This window comes from Orycteropus afer, unplaced genomic scaffold, assembly GCF_000298275.1.
Source record: "Orycteropus afer afer isolate SDZICR_OR568_19922 unplaced genomic scaffold, OryAfe1.0 scaffold00196, whole genome shotgun sequence".
Lineage (NCBI taxonomy): Eukaryota > Metazoa > Chordata > Mammalia > Tubulidentata > Orycteropodidae > Orycteropus > Orycteropus afer.
In genome coordinates, this window is record NW_006921783.1 from 5366425 (window position 1) to 5382532 (window position 16108).

General features: G+C 39.2%; 1 protein-coding gene across 1 annotated transcript in view; it reads left to right on the forward strand.

The window, feature by feature from the left end:
* The window catches only part of CUNH17orf78 (chromosome unknown C17orf78 homolog), a 48320-nt gene that overhangs the window by 24220 nt on the left and 7992 nt on the right, over positions 1-16108 (forward strand). The window contains exons 4-6 of the mRNA XM_042781928.1: positions 3807-3962; positions 5257-5381; positions 5829-5975. Coding sequence (XP_042637862.1) covers positions 3807-3962; positions 5257-5381; positions 5829-5975 — 428 coding nt within the window. The remainder of the gene's footprint in view (positions 1-3806; positions 3963-5256; positions 5382-5828; positions 5976-16108) is intronic.

Sequence of the window (16108 nt, forward strand, 5' to 3'; positions counted from 1 at the left end):
GTATATTCAATATTCTTCACCAACACCATAAATTCAAAAGCATCAATTCTTCTTCAGTCCCCTTTATTCACTGTCCAGGTTTCACACATGATGATGGAAAATATCATGGCTTGGGTCAGGCACACCTTCATCCTCAAAGTGACATTATTGTTCTTTAACACTTTAAAGATATCTTTTGGAGCAGATTTGCCTAATGCAATATGTCATTTGATTTCCTGACTGCTGCTTCCACAGGCGTTGATTGTGGAGCCAAGGAAAAAGAAATCTTTGGCAACTTCAATTTGCTGCATTTATCATGATGTTGCTTATTGGTCCAGTTGTGAGGATCTTTGTTTTCTTTATGTTGAGGTGTAATTCATACTGAAGGCTGTGATCTTTGATTTTCTTAAGTGCTTCAAGCCCTCTTCGCTTTCATCAAGCTAAGTTGTGTCATCTGCATATCACAGGTTGTTAATGAGTCTTCCTCCAATCCTGATGCCACATTCTTCTTCATATAATCCAGCTTCTTGGATTATTTGCTCAGCATACACATTGAATAAGTATAGTGAATGGATACAACCCTGATGCACACCTTTCCTGATTTTAAACCACACAGTAATCCCTTGTTCTGTTCTAATGACTATCTCTTGGTCTACATACAGGCTCTCCGTGAATACAATTAAATGTTCTGGAATTCCCATTCTTCACAATGTTATCCATACATAATTTGTTATGATCCATACAGTTGAATGAATTTGCATAGTCAATAAAACACAAGTAAACATATTTCCAGTAGTCTCTGCTTTCAGCCAAGATCTATCTGATATCAGCAATGATATTCTTTGTTCCAGGTCCTCTTCTGAATTCACCTTGAACTTCTGGCAGTTCCCTGTTGATACACTGCTGCATCTGCTTTTTAATTACCTTCAGCAGTATTTTACTTGCATGTGACATTAACCATGTTATTTGATCATTTCTGCATTCTGTTGAATCACCTTTCTTTAGAATAGGCATGGATATGGTTGGCCAGGTAGCTTGTCTTCCAAATTTCTTGGCATAAACAAATAAGTACCTGTAGCATTATATCCGTTTGTTGAAATATTTCAATTGCTATTCCATCAATTCCTGCAGACTTGTTTTTGCCAAAATCTTCAGTGTAGCTTGGACTTATTCCTTCAAAACTCTTGATTCTTGATCATATACTACCTCCTGAAATGGTTGAACATCAGTCAACTCTTTTTGGTACAGTGATTCTGTATATTCCTTCTAATCCTATTTATGGTACTATAAATAACCATTTCATAAATTATCCATTTCATAAATTTGGATTTTTTAATATCTCCTTAAAGTTGGGCTTTTTTTTTTTTTTAATGTGATTTGGGTGAAAATTTACAAAGTAAATTCATTTTTCATTTAACAGTTCATACACATTTTGTTTCATGACACTGATTGCAGTCCCCACAATGGAACAGTTCTCTTCCCACTCCCTCCCTGTGGTTACCTGCGTCCTTCTTTCCTACACAATTCTTCCCTCTAAGCTATTTCCTTGCACAAATGCTGCCCTTCTAATCTCCCAAGATTAACTGTTCTAAGGAGTATACCTACTTGGTATAATTGTCACCTTGTAAGCCTAGTGTTTGGCTAGACGTTAAGCCACAGTTATAGACCTAAAGGGTGACTAAGGGCCATAGTCTAAGGGGTGTCACCAGTCTAAATCAGACCCATAAATCTGGTCTTTTTTTTTTTTTTTTTTTTAATAATTTTGAGTTTTGCTCCATATTTTTCTCCCACTCTATCCAGGATCTCCAATTTTGACCCCTTTCGGAGTGTGTGGAAGTTCTTCTGGTCTTAGGGTCATGTAGGCTGAGGTTCCCATGGTCCACTAGTCCCTTGGATTAATTATTTCCATATCTCTTTGATTTTCTTCACTCTTCTTTGCTCCAGATGAGAGACCAATTGTTGCATCTTAGATGGCCACTCACAAGCTTTGAAGACCCCAGTTGCTACTTGCCAAAGTAGGATGTAGAACAATATTATCATGTAGTATACCCATTGAGTTTGATGTCCTAAAGTGGGGCATTCTTGTCCAAATATCCTTAGCCAAAGAAAAATATATACTGGAATTCCATCATCACTGGGAATGAGGTGTTTGTATATATCAATATGTTCCATCTTAATGCTTAGTTATCTAGCAGACAAGACCTTGTACGATAGTTTAATGTTTTTTTATTCTGATTGAAATGGGGGAACTATTGCAGTAATTTGAGCATAAGTGACAGGATGACTTATGCTTTTAAAGGATTGCTCTACTGGAAATGGAGTGTGGGGGGGCAAGAGTGTGTTTCCTCTAGATCCTCATTATTGCCCTTGCTTACTCTGCTCCAGTCTCACCAATCTCCTTGCCATTCCTCTAAAACACTAACATGCCAGACACATTCCACCTTTACTCCAGCCATGCCTTCTTCCCCAGATATCAGCTTGTCACTACTTCCCCAGGTATTTGCTTCACTAACTCCTTCACCTCTACCTCTTTTGAGTCTTGGTTCAAATCTCACATTCTCAATGAGACCTACCCTATACGCCAGGTTGTCCAACCATTGTCTACCCCTACTCTAGGCTCCTATACTAGCAAGGGAATAGTGAAAGAAAGGGAGAGTGGAGTGGCAGGGAACAGGAAAGCAGACAACAATAAGCATAATAAGTAACTGATATATCCTAAGTACCTGAAGCAGTGCCTAACATTCAGCAGTGCTGAATGAATGAAAATGTGGTGACCTTTCATTCTTTGGGCTCCTTCTGCTTTCCCCAATCCTCTCTCAAGAGTACTTAACTTAGATTCCAAAGTTGACTTAGCATTGAAGCAGTCATTAAGGCAAGTAATATTTCATGTTCTTCCTTGGACTTTGGAGGCAACTTCTTTAAAGGCAGAAACTTTAAACAGTGTGTTCTAGTTACCGAGTGCCGCTCTGACAAGAAATATACCACAAATGGGATGGCCTTAACAAATAGGAGTTTATTCTCTTACAGTTTGGAGGCTTTAAGTCCAAATTCAAAGGGCCAGGCTCTAGGGGCTGGGTGAAAGCCCCTCAGCCTTGGGCTTCAGCTCTGCCTCCAGCTCCTGGCCTACAGAAGCTAGAGGTTTTTCTTCACTCAGATAGCTGCTGGCTGCTGAGACTGCCAAGCCCAAGGTTGACAAGTAAAAAGGCACAGTCCCAATATTACCAAGTCACACGGCAGGCCATTAATTCAAGTCCACTGTAAGTCCCAAGGTCAGCAGAGCATGGCAGGCTGCTGAACAACAACAAGGCTACATGTTCAAGATTCCATAAGCTAGAGACCGTTCCCAAAACTACTTCTTATATACGGGAAGCAGACCACATACCCAAAGCAGCTACTCAGCTGCTTGTGGTAGATCCCACCATGGAGTTGATTGCCAGTCTCATCATGGGGAATAACTACCACCACCTGCCCAGCCACTCAACCAGGCCCAGCCAAGTTGACACACAAACATAAAACACTACAGAGTGTTACACCCTTAATCCTTATTATTATTATTATGACCTTAAGAATTATAGGCAATCAAGGTATAGTCTGATCCTACTTTAGTCTAAGGCCCTATGGGGGTCAATCTGTATCTCTTATTAATATCTCTATCCTCATTTATTCTTGGCATCACTTTGTGCCAACAAACTAAACCCATGGACAGGCCATTGGGCCACAGTTAGAAATGTAGTATCAGTGGAGTCGAGACAGGCTTTGTGTCAAGAAAATCAAAGGCAGAGTAAGTTTTCTCAGTTGTCCTTTGTTGTTTCTTTCTTATTTTATAGCCTTTTTACCAGGAATCTCCCAATGTAAGGTCCAACCAGTGATGGTGGCTTCATCAGAGACTTTTTCCATCACTACCATTTCCACAACTCCCGGGAATAAAGAAGGGGAGAGAATTACAAGTACTGATGAGTATTTGAGGCCTTCGAAACAACAAGGTACAAAATAAGTAGGGGTGAGACAAGAAAGAAAAGAAAAAGAAACATTTCTTAGCTCCAACATTAGTTTGTGTCTCTAGGATTTTCCTGGAGCTTGAGAAACTACACAGAATTTACACTTGAAATAATTCCATTTCTTATGGGAAAATCAGCTTTTCTACAAATACAGTCATAGATATTTTTGAAGGTTGACACCATCAATGATCCTTTACCTCCACTCAAGTAAGCTCACCTGTAGTCAGATTTTGGAACAGGATAAATCTTATTCATGTAGTAGGTAATACCAGCCATTATACGTATACACAAATGACAGTTCAATGCTAAACAATCATAACAGTCATGACAATAAACAAGTGTATGTTTTCATCTGCACTATTTTTAGAAACAAAAACCAAAAAACTAAACCCACTGCTGCAGAGTCAATTCTGACTCACAGCAACCCTATACAACAGAGTAGAACTACCCCATAGGGTTTCCAAGGCTGTAATCTTTCCAGAAGCAGACTGCCACATCTTTCTTCCATGGAGTGGCCGGTGGGTTTGAACCACCTACCTTTTGGTTAGCAGCTGAGCACTTAACCACTGCAACACCAGGGCTCCTTAAATCGTGATGATGGCACAGGACCAGGCAATGTTTCGTTCTATTGCATGTAGGGTTGTTGTGAATTGGAGCCAACTAGATAGCACCTAACAAAAACAACAAAATTGGCCAGGGCTCAAATTCTGCTTGTAAGATCACAGTTTGGGTTACATCTCAGTTCTTTCAGGGGAAAACCAAATATGAGATAAGTAATAACAAACTGCATATGAGTCATCTACCCTCAGATTTGGCTTATGACTCAGAAGCAGTGCCAATTCACCTCTTCTCCTACTCCTGCCCCAGTAAAGCGAAAAGAATGGTACATAGGAAAGAAGATTTTCTAATCACATATAATGTCTCCCAGCAGAAGAGTAGGAACCCTGAGAGGGCTGCTGTTAAAGATGAATTGAGAACTCTCCATGCACTTCACCCTCTTTTTCCTGAGTGTAAAAACTAGCTGTACTTGATTATAAAAACTCCCAAATCCCAGGGAAGGTGACTCCTTAGGAAGAGGATGCAAAAGAGGTTAGAGCTGAGCCCAAGATGCTTACCTGACTCCTGACTCTGAGTCAGATTTGGAAATTCATCTTCTGGCTCTGAATCAGGTGGAGCTCTATTAGTCTTGTGAGCCAGGAGACCTTCAAATCAAAGAATCAGTATCTTCCCTTTCTCACATTTTCTTTCTCCCTGCTTCCATTCCTCCCTCCCCTTTTAGAAACAGATGAGAGCCTAGAGAAGAGGCGGAAATGGAGCACTGTGGTTAAATTTCTGATTGCTGTTGCCCTATTGCTCAGTGGAATCACCATTATAGTGTTTGTCATTTTTGAAGTCCCTTGCCCTGTAAGTTTGCTGATGCACTGGGTCCTTCACCTTGGTCTATGAGGATCTCCTTCTATTCTACAGGCAACATGGCATAATGAGAAAGAAAAAGACTTCTGAGTTTGGATAGACCTGTCACTCACACTCAGTGGCTTAGTGACTTTGGGGAAAGTATTTGACTTCTTTAATCTCAGTTGCCTCATTTGTAAAATGGGACTCATGATATGTGTCTCTTATGGGTGGTTATGAAAACTAACTAAAAGATGCTCCCTAAATACTAGTTCCTTTCCTCTGCTATACTTGGGCATTCACTAGAAAGGAAGGATCCAACAGGACCAAAAAAAAAAAATTTTTAAGAGGGGATGATTTCTTTAAATGGCCTGACATGATGTTTAGTAGATAATCAAATGCATTATCATAATCAAATCAAGCCACTTCATGCTAATACCAGTCATCTTTCCCCTGAAGAGTCAATGCCTGAGAGCCAGAGAGCTGTGCCAATGCCAGCAGTTGTGGAGAAGGCAAAGGAAGGGAGCCAGCATGGAAGACCAGCAACCTGGGACACAGGAAGCCAAGCCTGACTCTCAGCCTGAGAAGGAAAGTATTCTCTGCATAGTTTACAACATCTGCTTGGAGAAAATGGGGTTAATACATAAGTACCGGGGAAAGAGGAGCTTGCCTCAATTTTGAAGCAAATGTGGATAATTTTTCAATGTGTCAAGAAATAGGCAGGTATGACTGATTTCCTAATGTCAGCCCAGCAGTATCAAAATAGGGTACTTACTGAAAATATGTATTTCTAGATCTCAGATATAAGAATGTCTAAGTAGGGCCAGGAATCTTGTTTTTAAGAGTTTTAACAAGCTCCCTAAATAAGAGGTGGATTTACTGTGAAACTAATGAAGTTTAAGCTTCAGGGCCCATGGGCTCAATCCAAGGTCTTGTATCCAATTTTATGCTTTTAAAATTTATATACTTTTTCTTAAAAAGGTTCCCCTAAATTGTGGGAGTTCAGAATCACAACATATGTGTCCACCTCTGTTCCTAGGTAACTATTAGGTACAACAGAGTTTAGGAACCACCACACAGTTTGAAGACTTGGCAGAACAACTTCCTTCATCTCTGAACTTGGGTTTACCTGACAGGTTATAAATCAGTAGTGTACTTTGGTGCCTGAAACAGACACTATGCCACTGGCTCAACACAGCTGCTTTAAATCTAGATTCCCCACCAGGAGTAGACTCATCTTCAGAATATTAGAAATTGATAGGTTCCTTCTCTTACTCTCAAAACATCAATAATACTCACTAAGGCAAAAAGATTAGGTATCCAATAATTCTAAAATTAAACAGGGTGTCCAGTTTTGTAGATTTATAGCATTAAGAATGGGTATTTCCATGGAGCAGTTTTACTCTGCACACATGTGGATGCCATGAGTGACAACTGACTCAATGGCAACTAATCACAAAAACAAGACAATTATGCAGTATGAATGCCACAAGGCCAGACTTTAAGCTTGTAAATGTGGAAAGTTAAGAATGGGTCTCAAATATTACCTACTGCAGCATGGCAAACTTCTGACACACATGCTAAAAAAAAAACAACCCACCGCCATGGAGTCAATTCCAACTCACACCCACCCTCATTGGGCTTCCAAGGCAGTAAATCTTTACGGAAGTAGATTGCCCAGTCTTCCTTCTGTGGACTGGCTGGTAGGTTTGGACCACTAACTGTCTGGTTAGCAGTCAGATGCCTCAGGCACTGTGCTACCAGAAATCCTTAGCACACATGCTGCACTCTTTAATTCTGTGACTACTGCCCATACCAAATACCATCTATACCAACTATCAAGCACTGCACTCTTTCCACCCAAGCATGGCCGCAGAGCCTTTCTTTTTCTTTTCTTTTTTAAATGCATTTTATTGAAAAATAATTTACGTACTGTGAAATATACAAAACTCAAGTGACATGGGTCAATGCATTTTTTTTTTTTTTGTAGTGTTCCCTCCCCTCCCCTCCCACCCCTGGCAACCAACAAAGAAAGTTTCCCTCCATATATAAACCTTTCCTTGGCCCTCCACAACAACAAACTAACGGTATATTTGTCCTTCTGTAATAGACTTATTTCACTCAGCATAATATCCTCCAAGTTCATCCATATTATGTGGTGTTTTGCAGACCCTACACTACTCTTTAGTGCTGCATAGCATTCCATTATGAGTATGTACCATAGTTTGGTCATCTCTTCTGCTGATGGGTATGTAGGTTGTTTTCATCTTTTTGCTATTATAAATAATGTTGCAATGAACACAATTGTGCATATATCTGTTCCTGTCCTGGCTCTCACCTCTCTAGGACATATACCTAGTAATGGGATTGCTGGGTCAAATGGTATTTCCAATTCCAGCTTTCTAAGGAATCACCTTATTGTTTCCCATAGTGTTTGTATCACTTCACAGTCCCACCAGCAGTGTATGAGTGTCCCAGTCTCTGAACATCCCCACCAGCATTTGTTATTTTCTGTCTCGTTGAACCTTGCCATCAGTGCTGTGGTGAGACGGTATCTTGTTTTGATTTGCATGTCTCTGATAGCCAATGATTGTGAGCGTCTCTTCACGTATTAGCTAGCCACCTGAATATCCTCCTTGGTGAAGTGTTTATTCATGTCTTCTGCCCATTTTTCAATTGGGTTGTTAATCCCTTTGCTGTTGAGGCATTGGAGTTCTATAAATCTTAGAGATAAGTCCTTTGCCAGATATGTAATTATTGGCTAATATGAATTTGTTGCTATCATTTTTGCTATGTGCTTTTTCGTGGTGTCAATTTCTTTGTTCCATATAATTTTCTATGCTGAGCTCATTTTGTCTATGAATCATGTTATCACTTTCTTCATTGCTATTGTTTTAGTATTTGCTACATATTTGTGCTGGTCCTCTTTTTTATTTTGATGTGAAGGTTTATCATTTTTCTTTGAGGTTACTGTATGATTTATAGTTTTCTTCCCAAGTTTAAAACAGTCCGTTCTATCTTGTAGTTGTCTTGACACCCCTACCATCTAGAAGTTTTATAACAACACAGTTATTTTTCCTCTTTTTGGTTTGCAGTTGTCTTCATTTGTTAATTGATGTCTCTGGTTCACTGTTTACAATCTTGTAGGCTTATTTACTTTGGATACTTCCATAACTGGGTTGGTTTCGGTTGTTGTTTGCTGTCATTGTTTCTCTGTCCAAAGGACTCCCTTTAGTATCTTTTGTAAAGTTGGGTGAATTTTAACAAATTCCCTTAATTTCCGCTTATCTGGAAATCCTAATTTCACCATCATATTTGAGGGACAATTTTGCTGGGTACATAATTCTTGGTTGGAAATTTTTCTCTTTCAGTGTTTTATATATACCATCCCATTGTCTTCTCGCCTGTATGGTTTCTGCCAAGAAATCTGAGGTTGGTCTTATTGGTTGCCCCTTGTAAGTAACTTTTTGTTTTCCCCATGCTGCTCTCATGATTCTTTCTTTGTCTTTGGGTTCTGGTGAGTTTGATGATGATATGTCTTGATGATTTTCTTTTGGGGTCTATCCTGTTTGGGGTTCGTTGGACTTCCTGAATGGATATATTCTCATTTTTCATCATACCAGGAAAATTCTCTTCCAAGAAATCTTTGACAATTTTCTCTGTGGTTTTATTTGTCTCTTCCTGTTCTGGAATTCCGATTACACATAGGAATTATATGTTCCTTTTAGGTTATTCCTTTTGATGGCATCCCACATGAACCTTAGGCTTTCTTCATTTTGTCTTAATCTTTTTTCTGATTAATCCCTTTCCAAAGAAGTGTTCAGGTATTTGCCTTCAATCTCACCAATTCTGTCTTCCATTGATTCAATTCTGCTCTTCTGCCCATTCAATGTCTTATCTATTTCTGAAAATTTAGTATTAATCTTCTGGATGTCTGTGTGTACACTTTGTATCATTTCTAATTTTTCATTTATTTTGTCATTTTGTTCTTGAATTGTTCTAGGGTTTTCTCTGTGTTTTCCTTGATCTGTCTCTCAATTCATTGAAGATACCTAAATACAATTCTTTTGAATTCTTTATCAGGGAGTTCCAATGCTGTGTCTTCCTCAGGGATGTGTTTTGGGTCTGTATCCTGGTCCCTTGTTTCTCCTGCTTTATCTTGCTTCTTTGTGTGAACTGTGATGCACTGTTGTTTCTGAGGCATTGTGACATTTTTGTCTTTATATTTAATTGGTGATTTTATGTTGGAGTGACTTGCCCATGATTTTCGTTTTCTTTTTGTTTGTATGTTATCTATGCAGGTAGGGTACTGTGCTATGCTCCTCTATTCACTATACAGCACTTATATACTCACCACCTGTCTCCTTTCCTGTTGACAGTCTCTCATATGTCCCTGCTGACCTTGGAAAACAGAGCCTATTCTTAGGTCCCTGGAATTCAAATAAGAATGCTATCACTTTAAAATCCAAAATGGTCACCACCTGTAAACATTCAAAATGGCTGTGCCCTTGGTCACTTTAAATATCTAAAATGGCCACCACTTATGAACAATCAAAATGGCTGTGCCCTCAGTCACTATAAAAATCCAAAATGGCTGTTCCACATAAACACTCAAAAGGGCTGCGCCCTCTGGACAGCAGAAAGTCAACAGCTCAGGTTGTCTCCCTCCTTGCTGTTTCCCTTCCTAGTCATAGGCCAACAGTGCAGTCATCCCTGCAGCTCTTGGTGACCAGGGCTGCTCTTTTCATCAATTTTCAGGTCCCAACACCTCTTGGAAGTATTCAGGCTGTTGGTCCCGTCAGAGTAGCTGACAGTTTGCAGCTCTGATCGACTCTGTACTCACTGTTTTCATTCAGATTTTTCCACTAGTTGGTGCCTAATCCACTTCTGTATAGTTCCTTTCAAAGTTCAGGGCTCCAGGATTATATTCTTTATCTCTGTCAACTTGTTTTTCTTTTCTTTGTTGAAGAGGGTCTGTGTCACTTGTCTGCCTATTCCTCCATCTTACCGGAAGTCCCACAGAGCCTTTCTTATCACAGTGCTCTAGCACCTACTACCAACTTATTTGTCATCTCTGGTCAAAATTAAAATTTTCTATAATCTTATTTCTTCTAATATTGAATGATGAGCCCCAGAAGATTAGTATGATTTTATTATAAGGTGTATTTTTAGTTTTTTTCCTCTGATCAACATGGTAATTTCTAATTTGAAAAAACAGGCCTAAAAAGGATTAAAAAGTCTAGTCCAGAACTACAAGAAATCATGGAGCAACAACTCTGATTGATCTTCTCCTATAAACAAAATGTTGTTGTTAGGTGCTACAGAGTTGGTTCCAACGCATAGGGACACTATGTACAACAGAATGAAACACTGCCCAGTCCTGTGCCATCTTCATAATCCTTGTTACGCTTGAGCCCATCATTGCAGCCACTGTGTCAATCCATCTCATTGAGGGACTTCCCTTCTTTGCTGACCCTCTACTTTACCAAGGATGATATCCTTCTCCAGGGAATGGTCCCTTCTGACAACATGACCAAAGTAAGTGAGACAAAATCTGGCCACTCTCACTTCCAAGGAGCATTCCAGCTGCACTTCTTCCAGGAAAGATTTGTTTGTTCTTCTGGCATTCCATGGTACTTTTGAGTATTCTTCATCAATACCACAACTCAAAAACATCAACTCTTCTTTGGTTTTCCTTATTTATTGTCCAGCTTTCACATGCATATGAGGCAAATGAAAATACCATGGCTTTGGTCAGGTGCACCTTAGCCTTCAAAGTGACATCTTTGCTTCTTAATGCTTTAAAGAGGTCTTTTGCAACAGATTTTCCCTGTGCAACATGACATCTGATTTCCTGACTGCTACTTCTATGGATGTTGACTCTGGATCCAAGTAAAATGAACTCCCTGACAGTTTCAATCTTTTTTCCATTTATTATGCTGCTGCTTATTGGTCCAGTTGTGAGGATTTTCGTTTTATGTTAAGGTGCAATCTATACTGAAGACTGTACTCTTTTAATCTTCATCAGTAAATGTTTAAAGTCTTCTTCACTTTCAGCAAACAAGGTTGTGTCATCTGCGTATTACAGGTTGTTAATGGTTCTTTCTCTAATCCTGATGTTGTGTTCTTCATATACTGCAGTTTCTCAGATTATTTGCTCAGCATACAGATTGAATAAGTATGGTGAAAGGATACAACCTTGGAAGTACACCCTTCTTGATTTTAAACCATGCAGTATATTCTTGTTCAGTTTGAATGACAGCCTCTTGGTCTATATACAGGTTCCTCATGAGCACAATTCAGTGTTCTGAAATTCCCATTCTTCTCAATGTTATCTATAATTTGTTATGATCCACACAGCTGAATTCCTTGGCATAGTCAATAAAACACAGGTAGGCATCTTTCTAGTATTCTTTGCTTTCAGCCAAGATCCACCTGCCATCAGCAATGATATCTCTCATTCCTCATCCTCTTCTGAATCCAGCTTGAATTTCTGGAAGTTCTCTCACAATATACAGCTGTAACCATGATTGAATTCTCTTCAGCAATATTTTATGTGCATGTTTTATCAATACTATTGTTTGATAATTTCCACATTTTGCTGGATCACCTTTTTGGGGATAGGCGGTCAATTGGCCAGGTATCTGTCTTGCAAATTTCTCGGCATAAACAAGTAAGCGCCTCAAGCATTGCTCCATTTGTTGAAACATCTCAATGGATATCCTGTAAATTCCTAGAACCTTGTTTTTCTGCCAATTCCTTCAGTGCAGCTTGGACTTCTTCCTTTAATACCATTGGTTCTTGACCATATGCTACCTTCTGAAACAGTTGGACATCGGCCAATTTTTTTTGATACAATGGCTCTGTGTATTCCTGCCATCTTCTTTTGATGCTTCCTACATCATTCAATATTTTGCCTATAGACTCTCAATATTGCAACTCAAGGCTTAAATTTTTCCTTCAGTTCTTTCAGCTCAATAAATACCAAGTGTGTTATTCCTTTTTGGTTTTCTAACTTTAGGTCTTTGCACATTTCATTATAATACTTTGTCTTCTTGAGCTGCCCTTTTAAATCTTCTGTTCAGTTCTTTTATTTCAGGATTTCTTCCATTTGCTTTAGCTACTCTGTTCAAAAGCAAGTTTCAGAGTCTCTTCTGACATCCATATTGGTCTTCTTTTCCTTTCCTGTCTTTTTAATGACCTTGTGCTTTCTTCATGGGTGATGTCTTGATGTCATCCCACAACTTGTCTGGTCTTTTGTCACTGATGTTCAATGTATCAAATCTATTCTTCAGATGGTCTCTAAATTCAGGTGGGATATAATCAAGGTCATATATTGGCTCCCATGGGCTTATTTTTAATGATCTGTAGCTTCATCTTGAACTTGCATATGAACAAATGATGGTGTGTTCCACAGTCAGCTCCTGGCCTTGTTTTAACTGATGATATTAAGCTTCTCAATCACCTCTTCCACAGATGTAGTCAATCTGATTCCTATGTATTCCATCTGGTGAGGTCCACATGTATTCCCATCATTTATATTGTTAAAAATGGGTATTTGCAATGAAGAAGTCCTTGGTCTTACAAAACTCTATGTGATCTCTAGTGTGATTTCTATTATCAAAGCCATATTTTCCAACTGCCGATGAGTCTTCTTTATTTCCAACTTTCGTATTCCAATCACCAGTAATTATCAATACATCTTGATCGCTTGTTTGGTCAATTTCAGAAGTTGGTAAAAATATCCAATTTCTTCATCTTCGGCTTTAGTAGTTGGTGCATAAATTTGAATAATGGTAGTATTAACTGGTCTTCCTTGTGTTGTCAGTTGCCATCTAGTCAGCTCTGACTCATAGCAACCCTATGTACAACAGAACCAAACACTCCCATCCTCACAATCCTTGCTATACCAGAGCCCGTTGTTGCAGCCACTGTGTCAATCCATCTTCTTGAGGGTCTTTCCCATTTTTGCTGACCCTCCACTTTACCAAGCATGATATCCTTCTCCAGGGAATGGTCCCTTCTGACATTACCAAAGCAGGTGAGGTGAAATCTGGCCATTCTCACTTCCAAGGAGCATTCTGGCCACACTTCTTCTAGGACAGATTTGTTCATTCTTCTGGAAATCCACGGCATTTTCAGTATTCTTTGCCAATACCACAACTCAAAAGCATCAACTCTTCTTTGGTTTTTCTTATTCATTGTCCATCTTTCACATACATGTGAGGCAACTGAAAATACCATGGCTTGGGTTAGGCACACCTTCATCTTCAAAGAGACATCTTTGTTCTTTAACACTTTAAAGATGTCTTTTGCAGCAGATTTGCCCAGTGCTATATGACATCTCATTTCTTGACTGCTGCTTCCATTGGTGTTGACTGTGGATTCAAATAATATGAAATCTTCGACAATTTCAATCTTCTCTCCATTTATCATTATTCTGCTTCTTGGTCCAGTTGTGGGGATTTTCATTTTCTTTATGTTAAGGTGTAATACAAATTGCAGACTGCAGTCTTTAATCTTCACCTGTAAGTGCTTCAAGTCATCTTCACTTTTAGCAAGCAAGATGGTGTCATATGCGTATAGCAAGCAGCTTGTTAGTGAGTCTCCCTCCAATCATGATGCCATGTTCTTCTTCATATAGTCCAGCTTCTCAGATTATTTACTTAGCATACACAGATTGAATAAGTATGATGAAAGGACACAACCCTGACACACACCCTTCCTGATTTTATACCCTGCAGGATCCCGTTGTTCTGTCTGAAAGACAGCCTCCTGGTCTGTGTACAGGTTCCTCATGAGCACAATTAAATGTTCTAGAATTCCCATTCTTTGCAATGCTACCTATAATTTGTTATGATCTACATGGTTGAATGCTTTAGTATAGTCACTAAAACACAGGTAGACATCTTTCTGGTGTTCTTTGCTTTCAGCCAAGATCATCTGATATCAGCAATGATATCCCTCATTCCACGTTCTCTTCTGAATCCAGCTTGCATTTCTGGAAGTCCCCTGTCCATATATTGCTACAATTGTTTCTGTATTATTGTCAACAAAATTTTACTTGGTGTGATGTTAATGATGTTGTTCAATAATTTCCACATTCTATTTGGCCTTTCTTTGGAATGGATATAAATATAGATCTCTTTCAGTTGCTTGGCCAGGTAGCTGTTTTCCAAATTTCTTGGCATAGATGAGTAAGGAACTCCAGTGCAGCATCCATTTGTGGAAACATACCAATGGATAGTCCATCAATTCCTGGAGCCTTGTTTTTCACCAATTCCTTCAGTGCAGCTTTGACTTCTTTCAATACAGTTGGTTCTTGATAATATGCCATCTTCTGAAATAGATGAATATCGACCAATTTTTTTTTGGTACAGTGATTATGTGTGTTCCCTTCCATATTCTTTTGTTGCTTCCTGCAGCATTCAGTATTTTTCCCATAGACTCTTTCAATATTGCAACTCGAGGCTTGAATTTTTCCTTCAGTTCTTTCAGCTTGAGAAATGCCAAGTGTGTTCTTCCTTTTTGGTTTTCTAACTCCAGGTCTTTGCATATTTTATTATACTACTTTAATTTGTCTTCTCAAGCTGCCAAAATTTTCTGTTCAGCTCGTTTACTTTGTCATTTCTTCCATGTGCTTTAGCTACTCTCTGTTCAAGAGCAAGTTTCAGAGTCTCTTCTGACATCCATTTTAGTCTTTTTCTCTTTTTCTGTCTTTTTAATGATCTTTTGCTTTCTTCATGGATGATATTCTTGATGTCATTCCTCAACTCATCTGGTTTTCAGTCACTGGTGTTCAATGTGTCAAATCCATTCTTCAGATGGTCTCTAAATTCAGGTGGGATATAATTAAGGTCATATTTTGGCTCTCAGGGACTTGTTTTGTCTGCAGCTTGAACTTGAACTTGCCTATGAGCAACTGATGGTGTGTTCCACAGACAGCTCCTGGCCTTGTTTTGACTGAAGCTATTACACTTCTTCATTGCCTTTTTCTACAGATGTTGTTGACCTGATTCCTGTGTGTTCCATCTGCTGAGGTAGACATGTATAGCCACTGTCTATGTTGTTGAAGAAAGGTATTTGCAATGAATAAGTCGTTGGCTTTATAAAATTCTACCATGTGATTTCTGGCATCATTTCTATCACCAAGGCCATATTTTCCAACCACTGGTGATTCTTCTTTGTTTCCAACCTTTGCATTGCAATCACTAGTAATAATCAATACATCTTGATTGCATGTATCGTTCATTTCTGACTGCGGAAGTTGGTAAAAAATCTTCAATTTCCTCATTGTTGATTTAGTGGTTCATGCATAAATTTGAATAATAGTAGTATTAATTAGTCTTCCTTATAGGTGTATGAATATTATCCTATCACTGACAGCACTGTACTGCAGGACAGATCTTGAAACATTCTTTGTGACTATGAATGCCACTTCAATTTGTTGTTGTTAGTTGTTGGGTGCCATCGAGTCATTCCCAACTCATAGCGACCCCACGCACAGCAGAACAAAACACTGCCTGATCCCACTCCAGCTCCACGATCCCTGCTATACTTGAGCCCATCATCGCAGCCACTGTGTCAATCCATCTCGTTGAAGGCCTCCCCCTCTTTCATCAACCCTCCACCCTACCAAGCATGACATCCTTCTCCAAGGAATGGTCCCTTCTGACAACATGACCAAAATAGATGAGACAAAGTCTGGCCATTCTCGCTTCCAAGGAGCATTTCAGGTG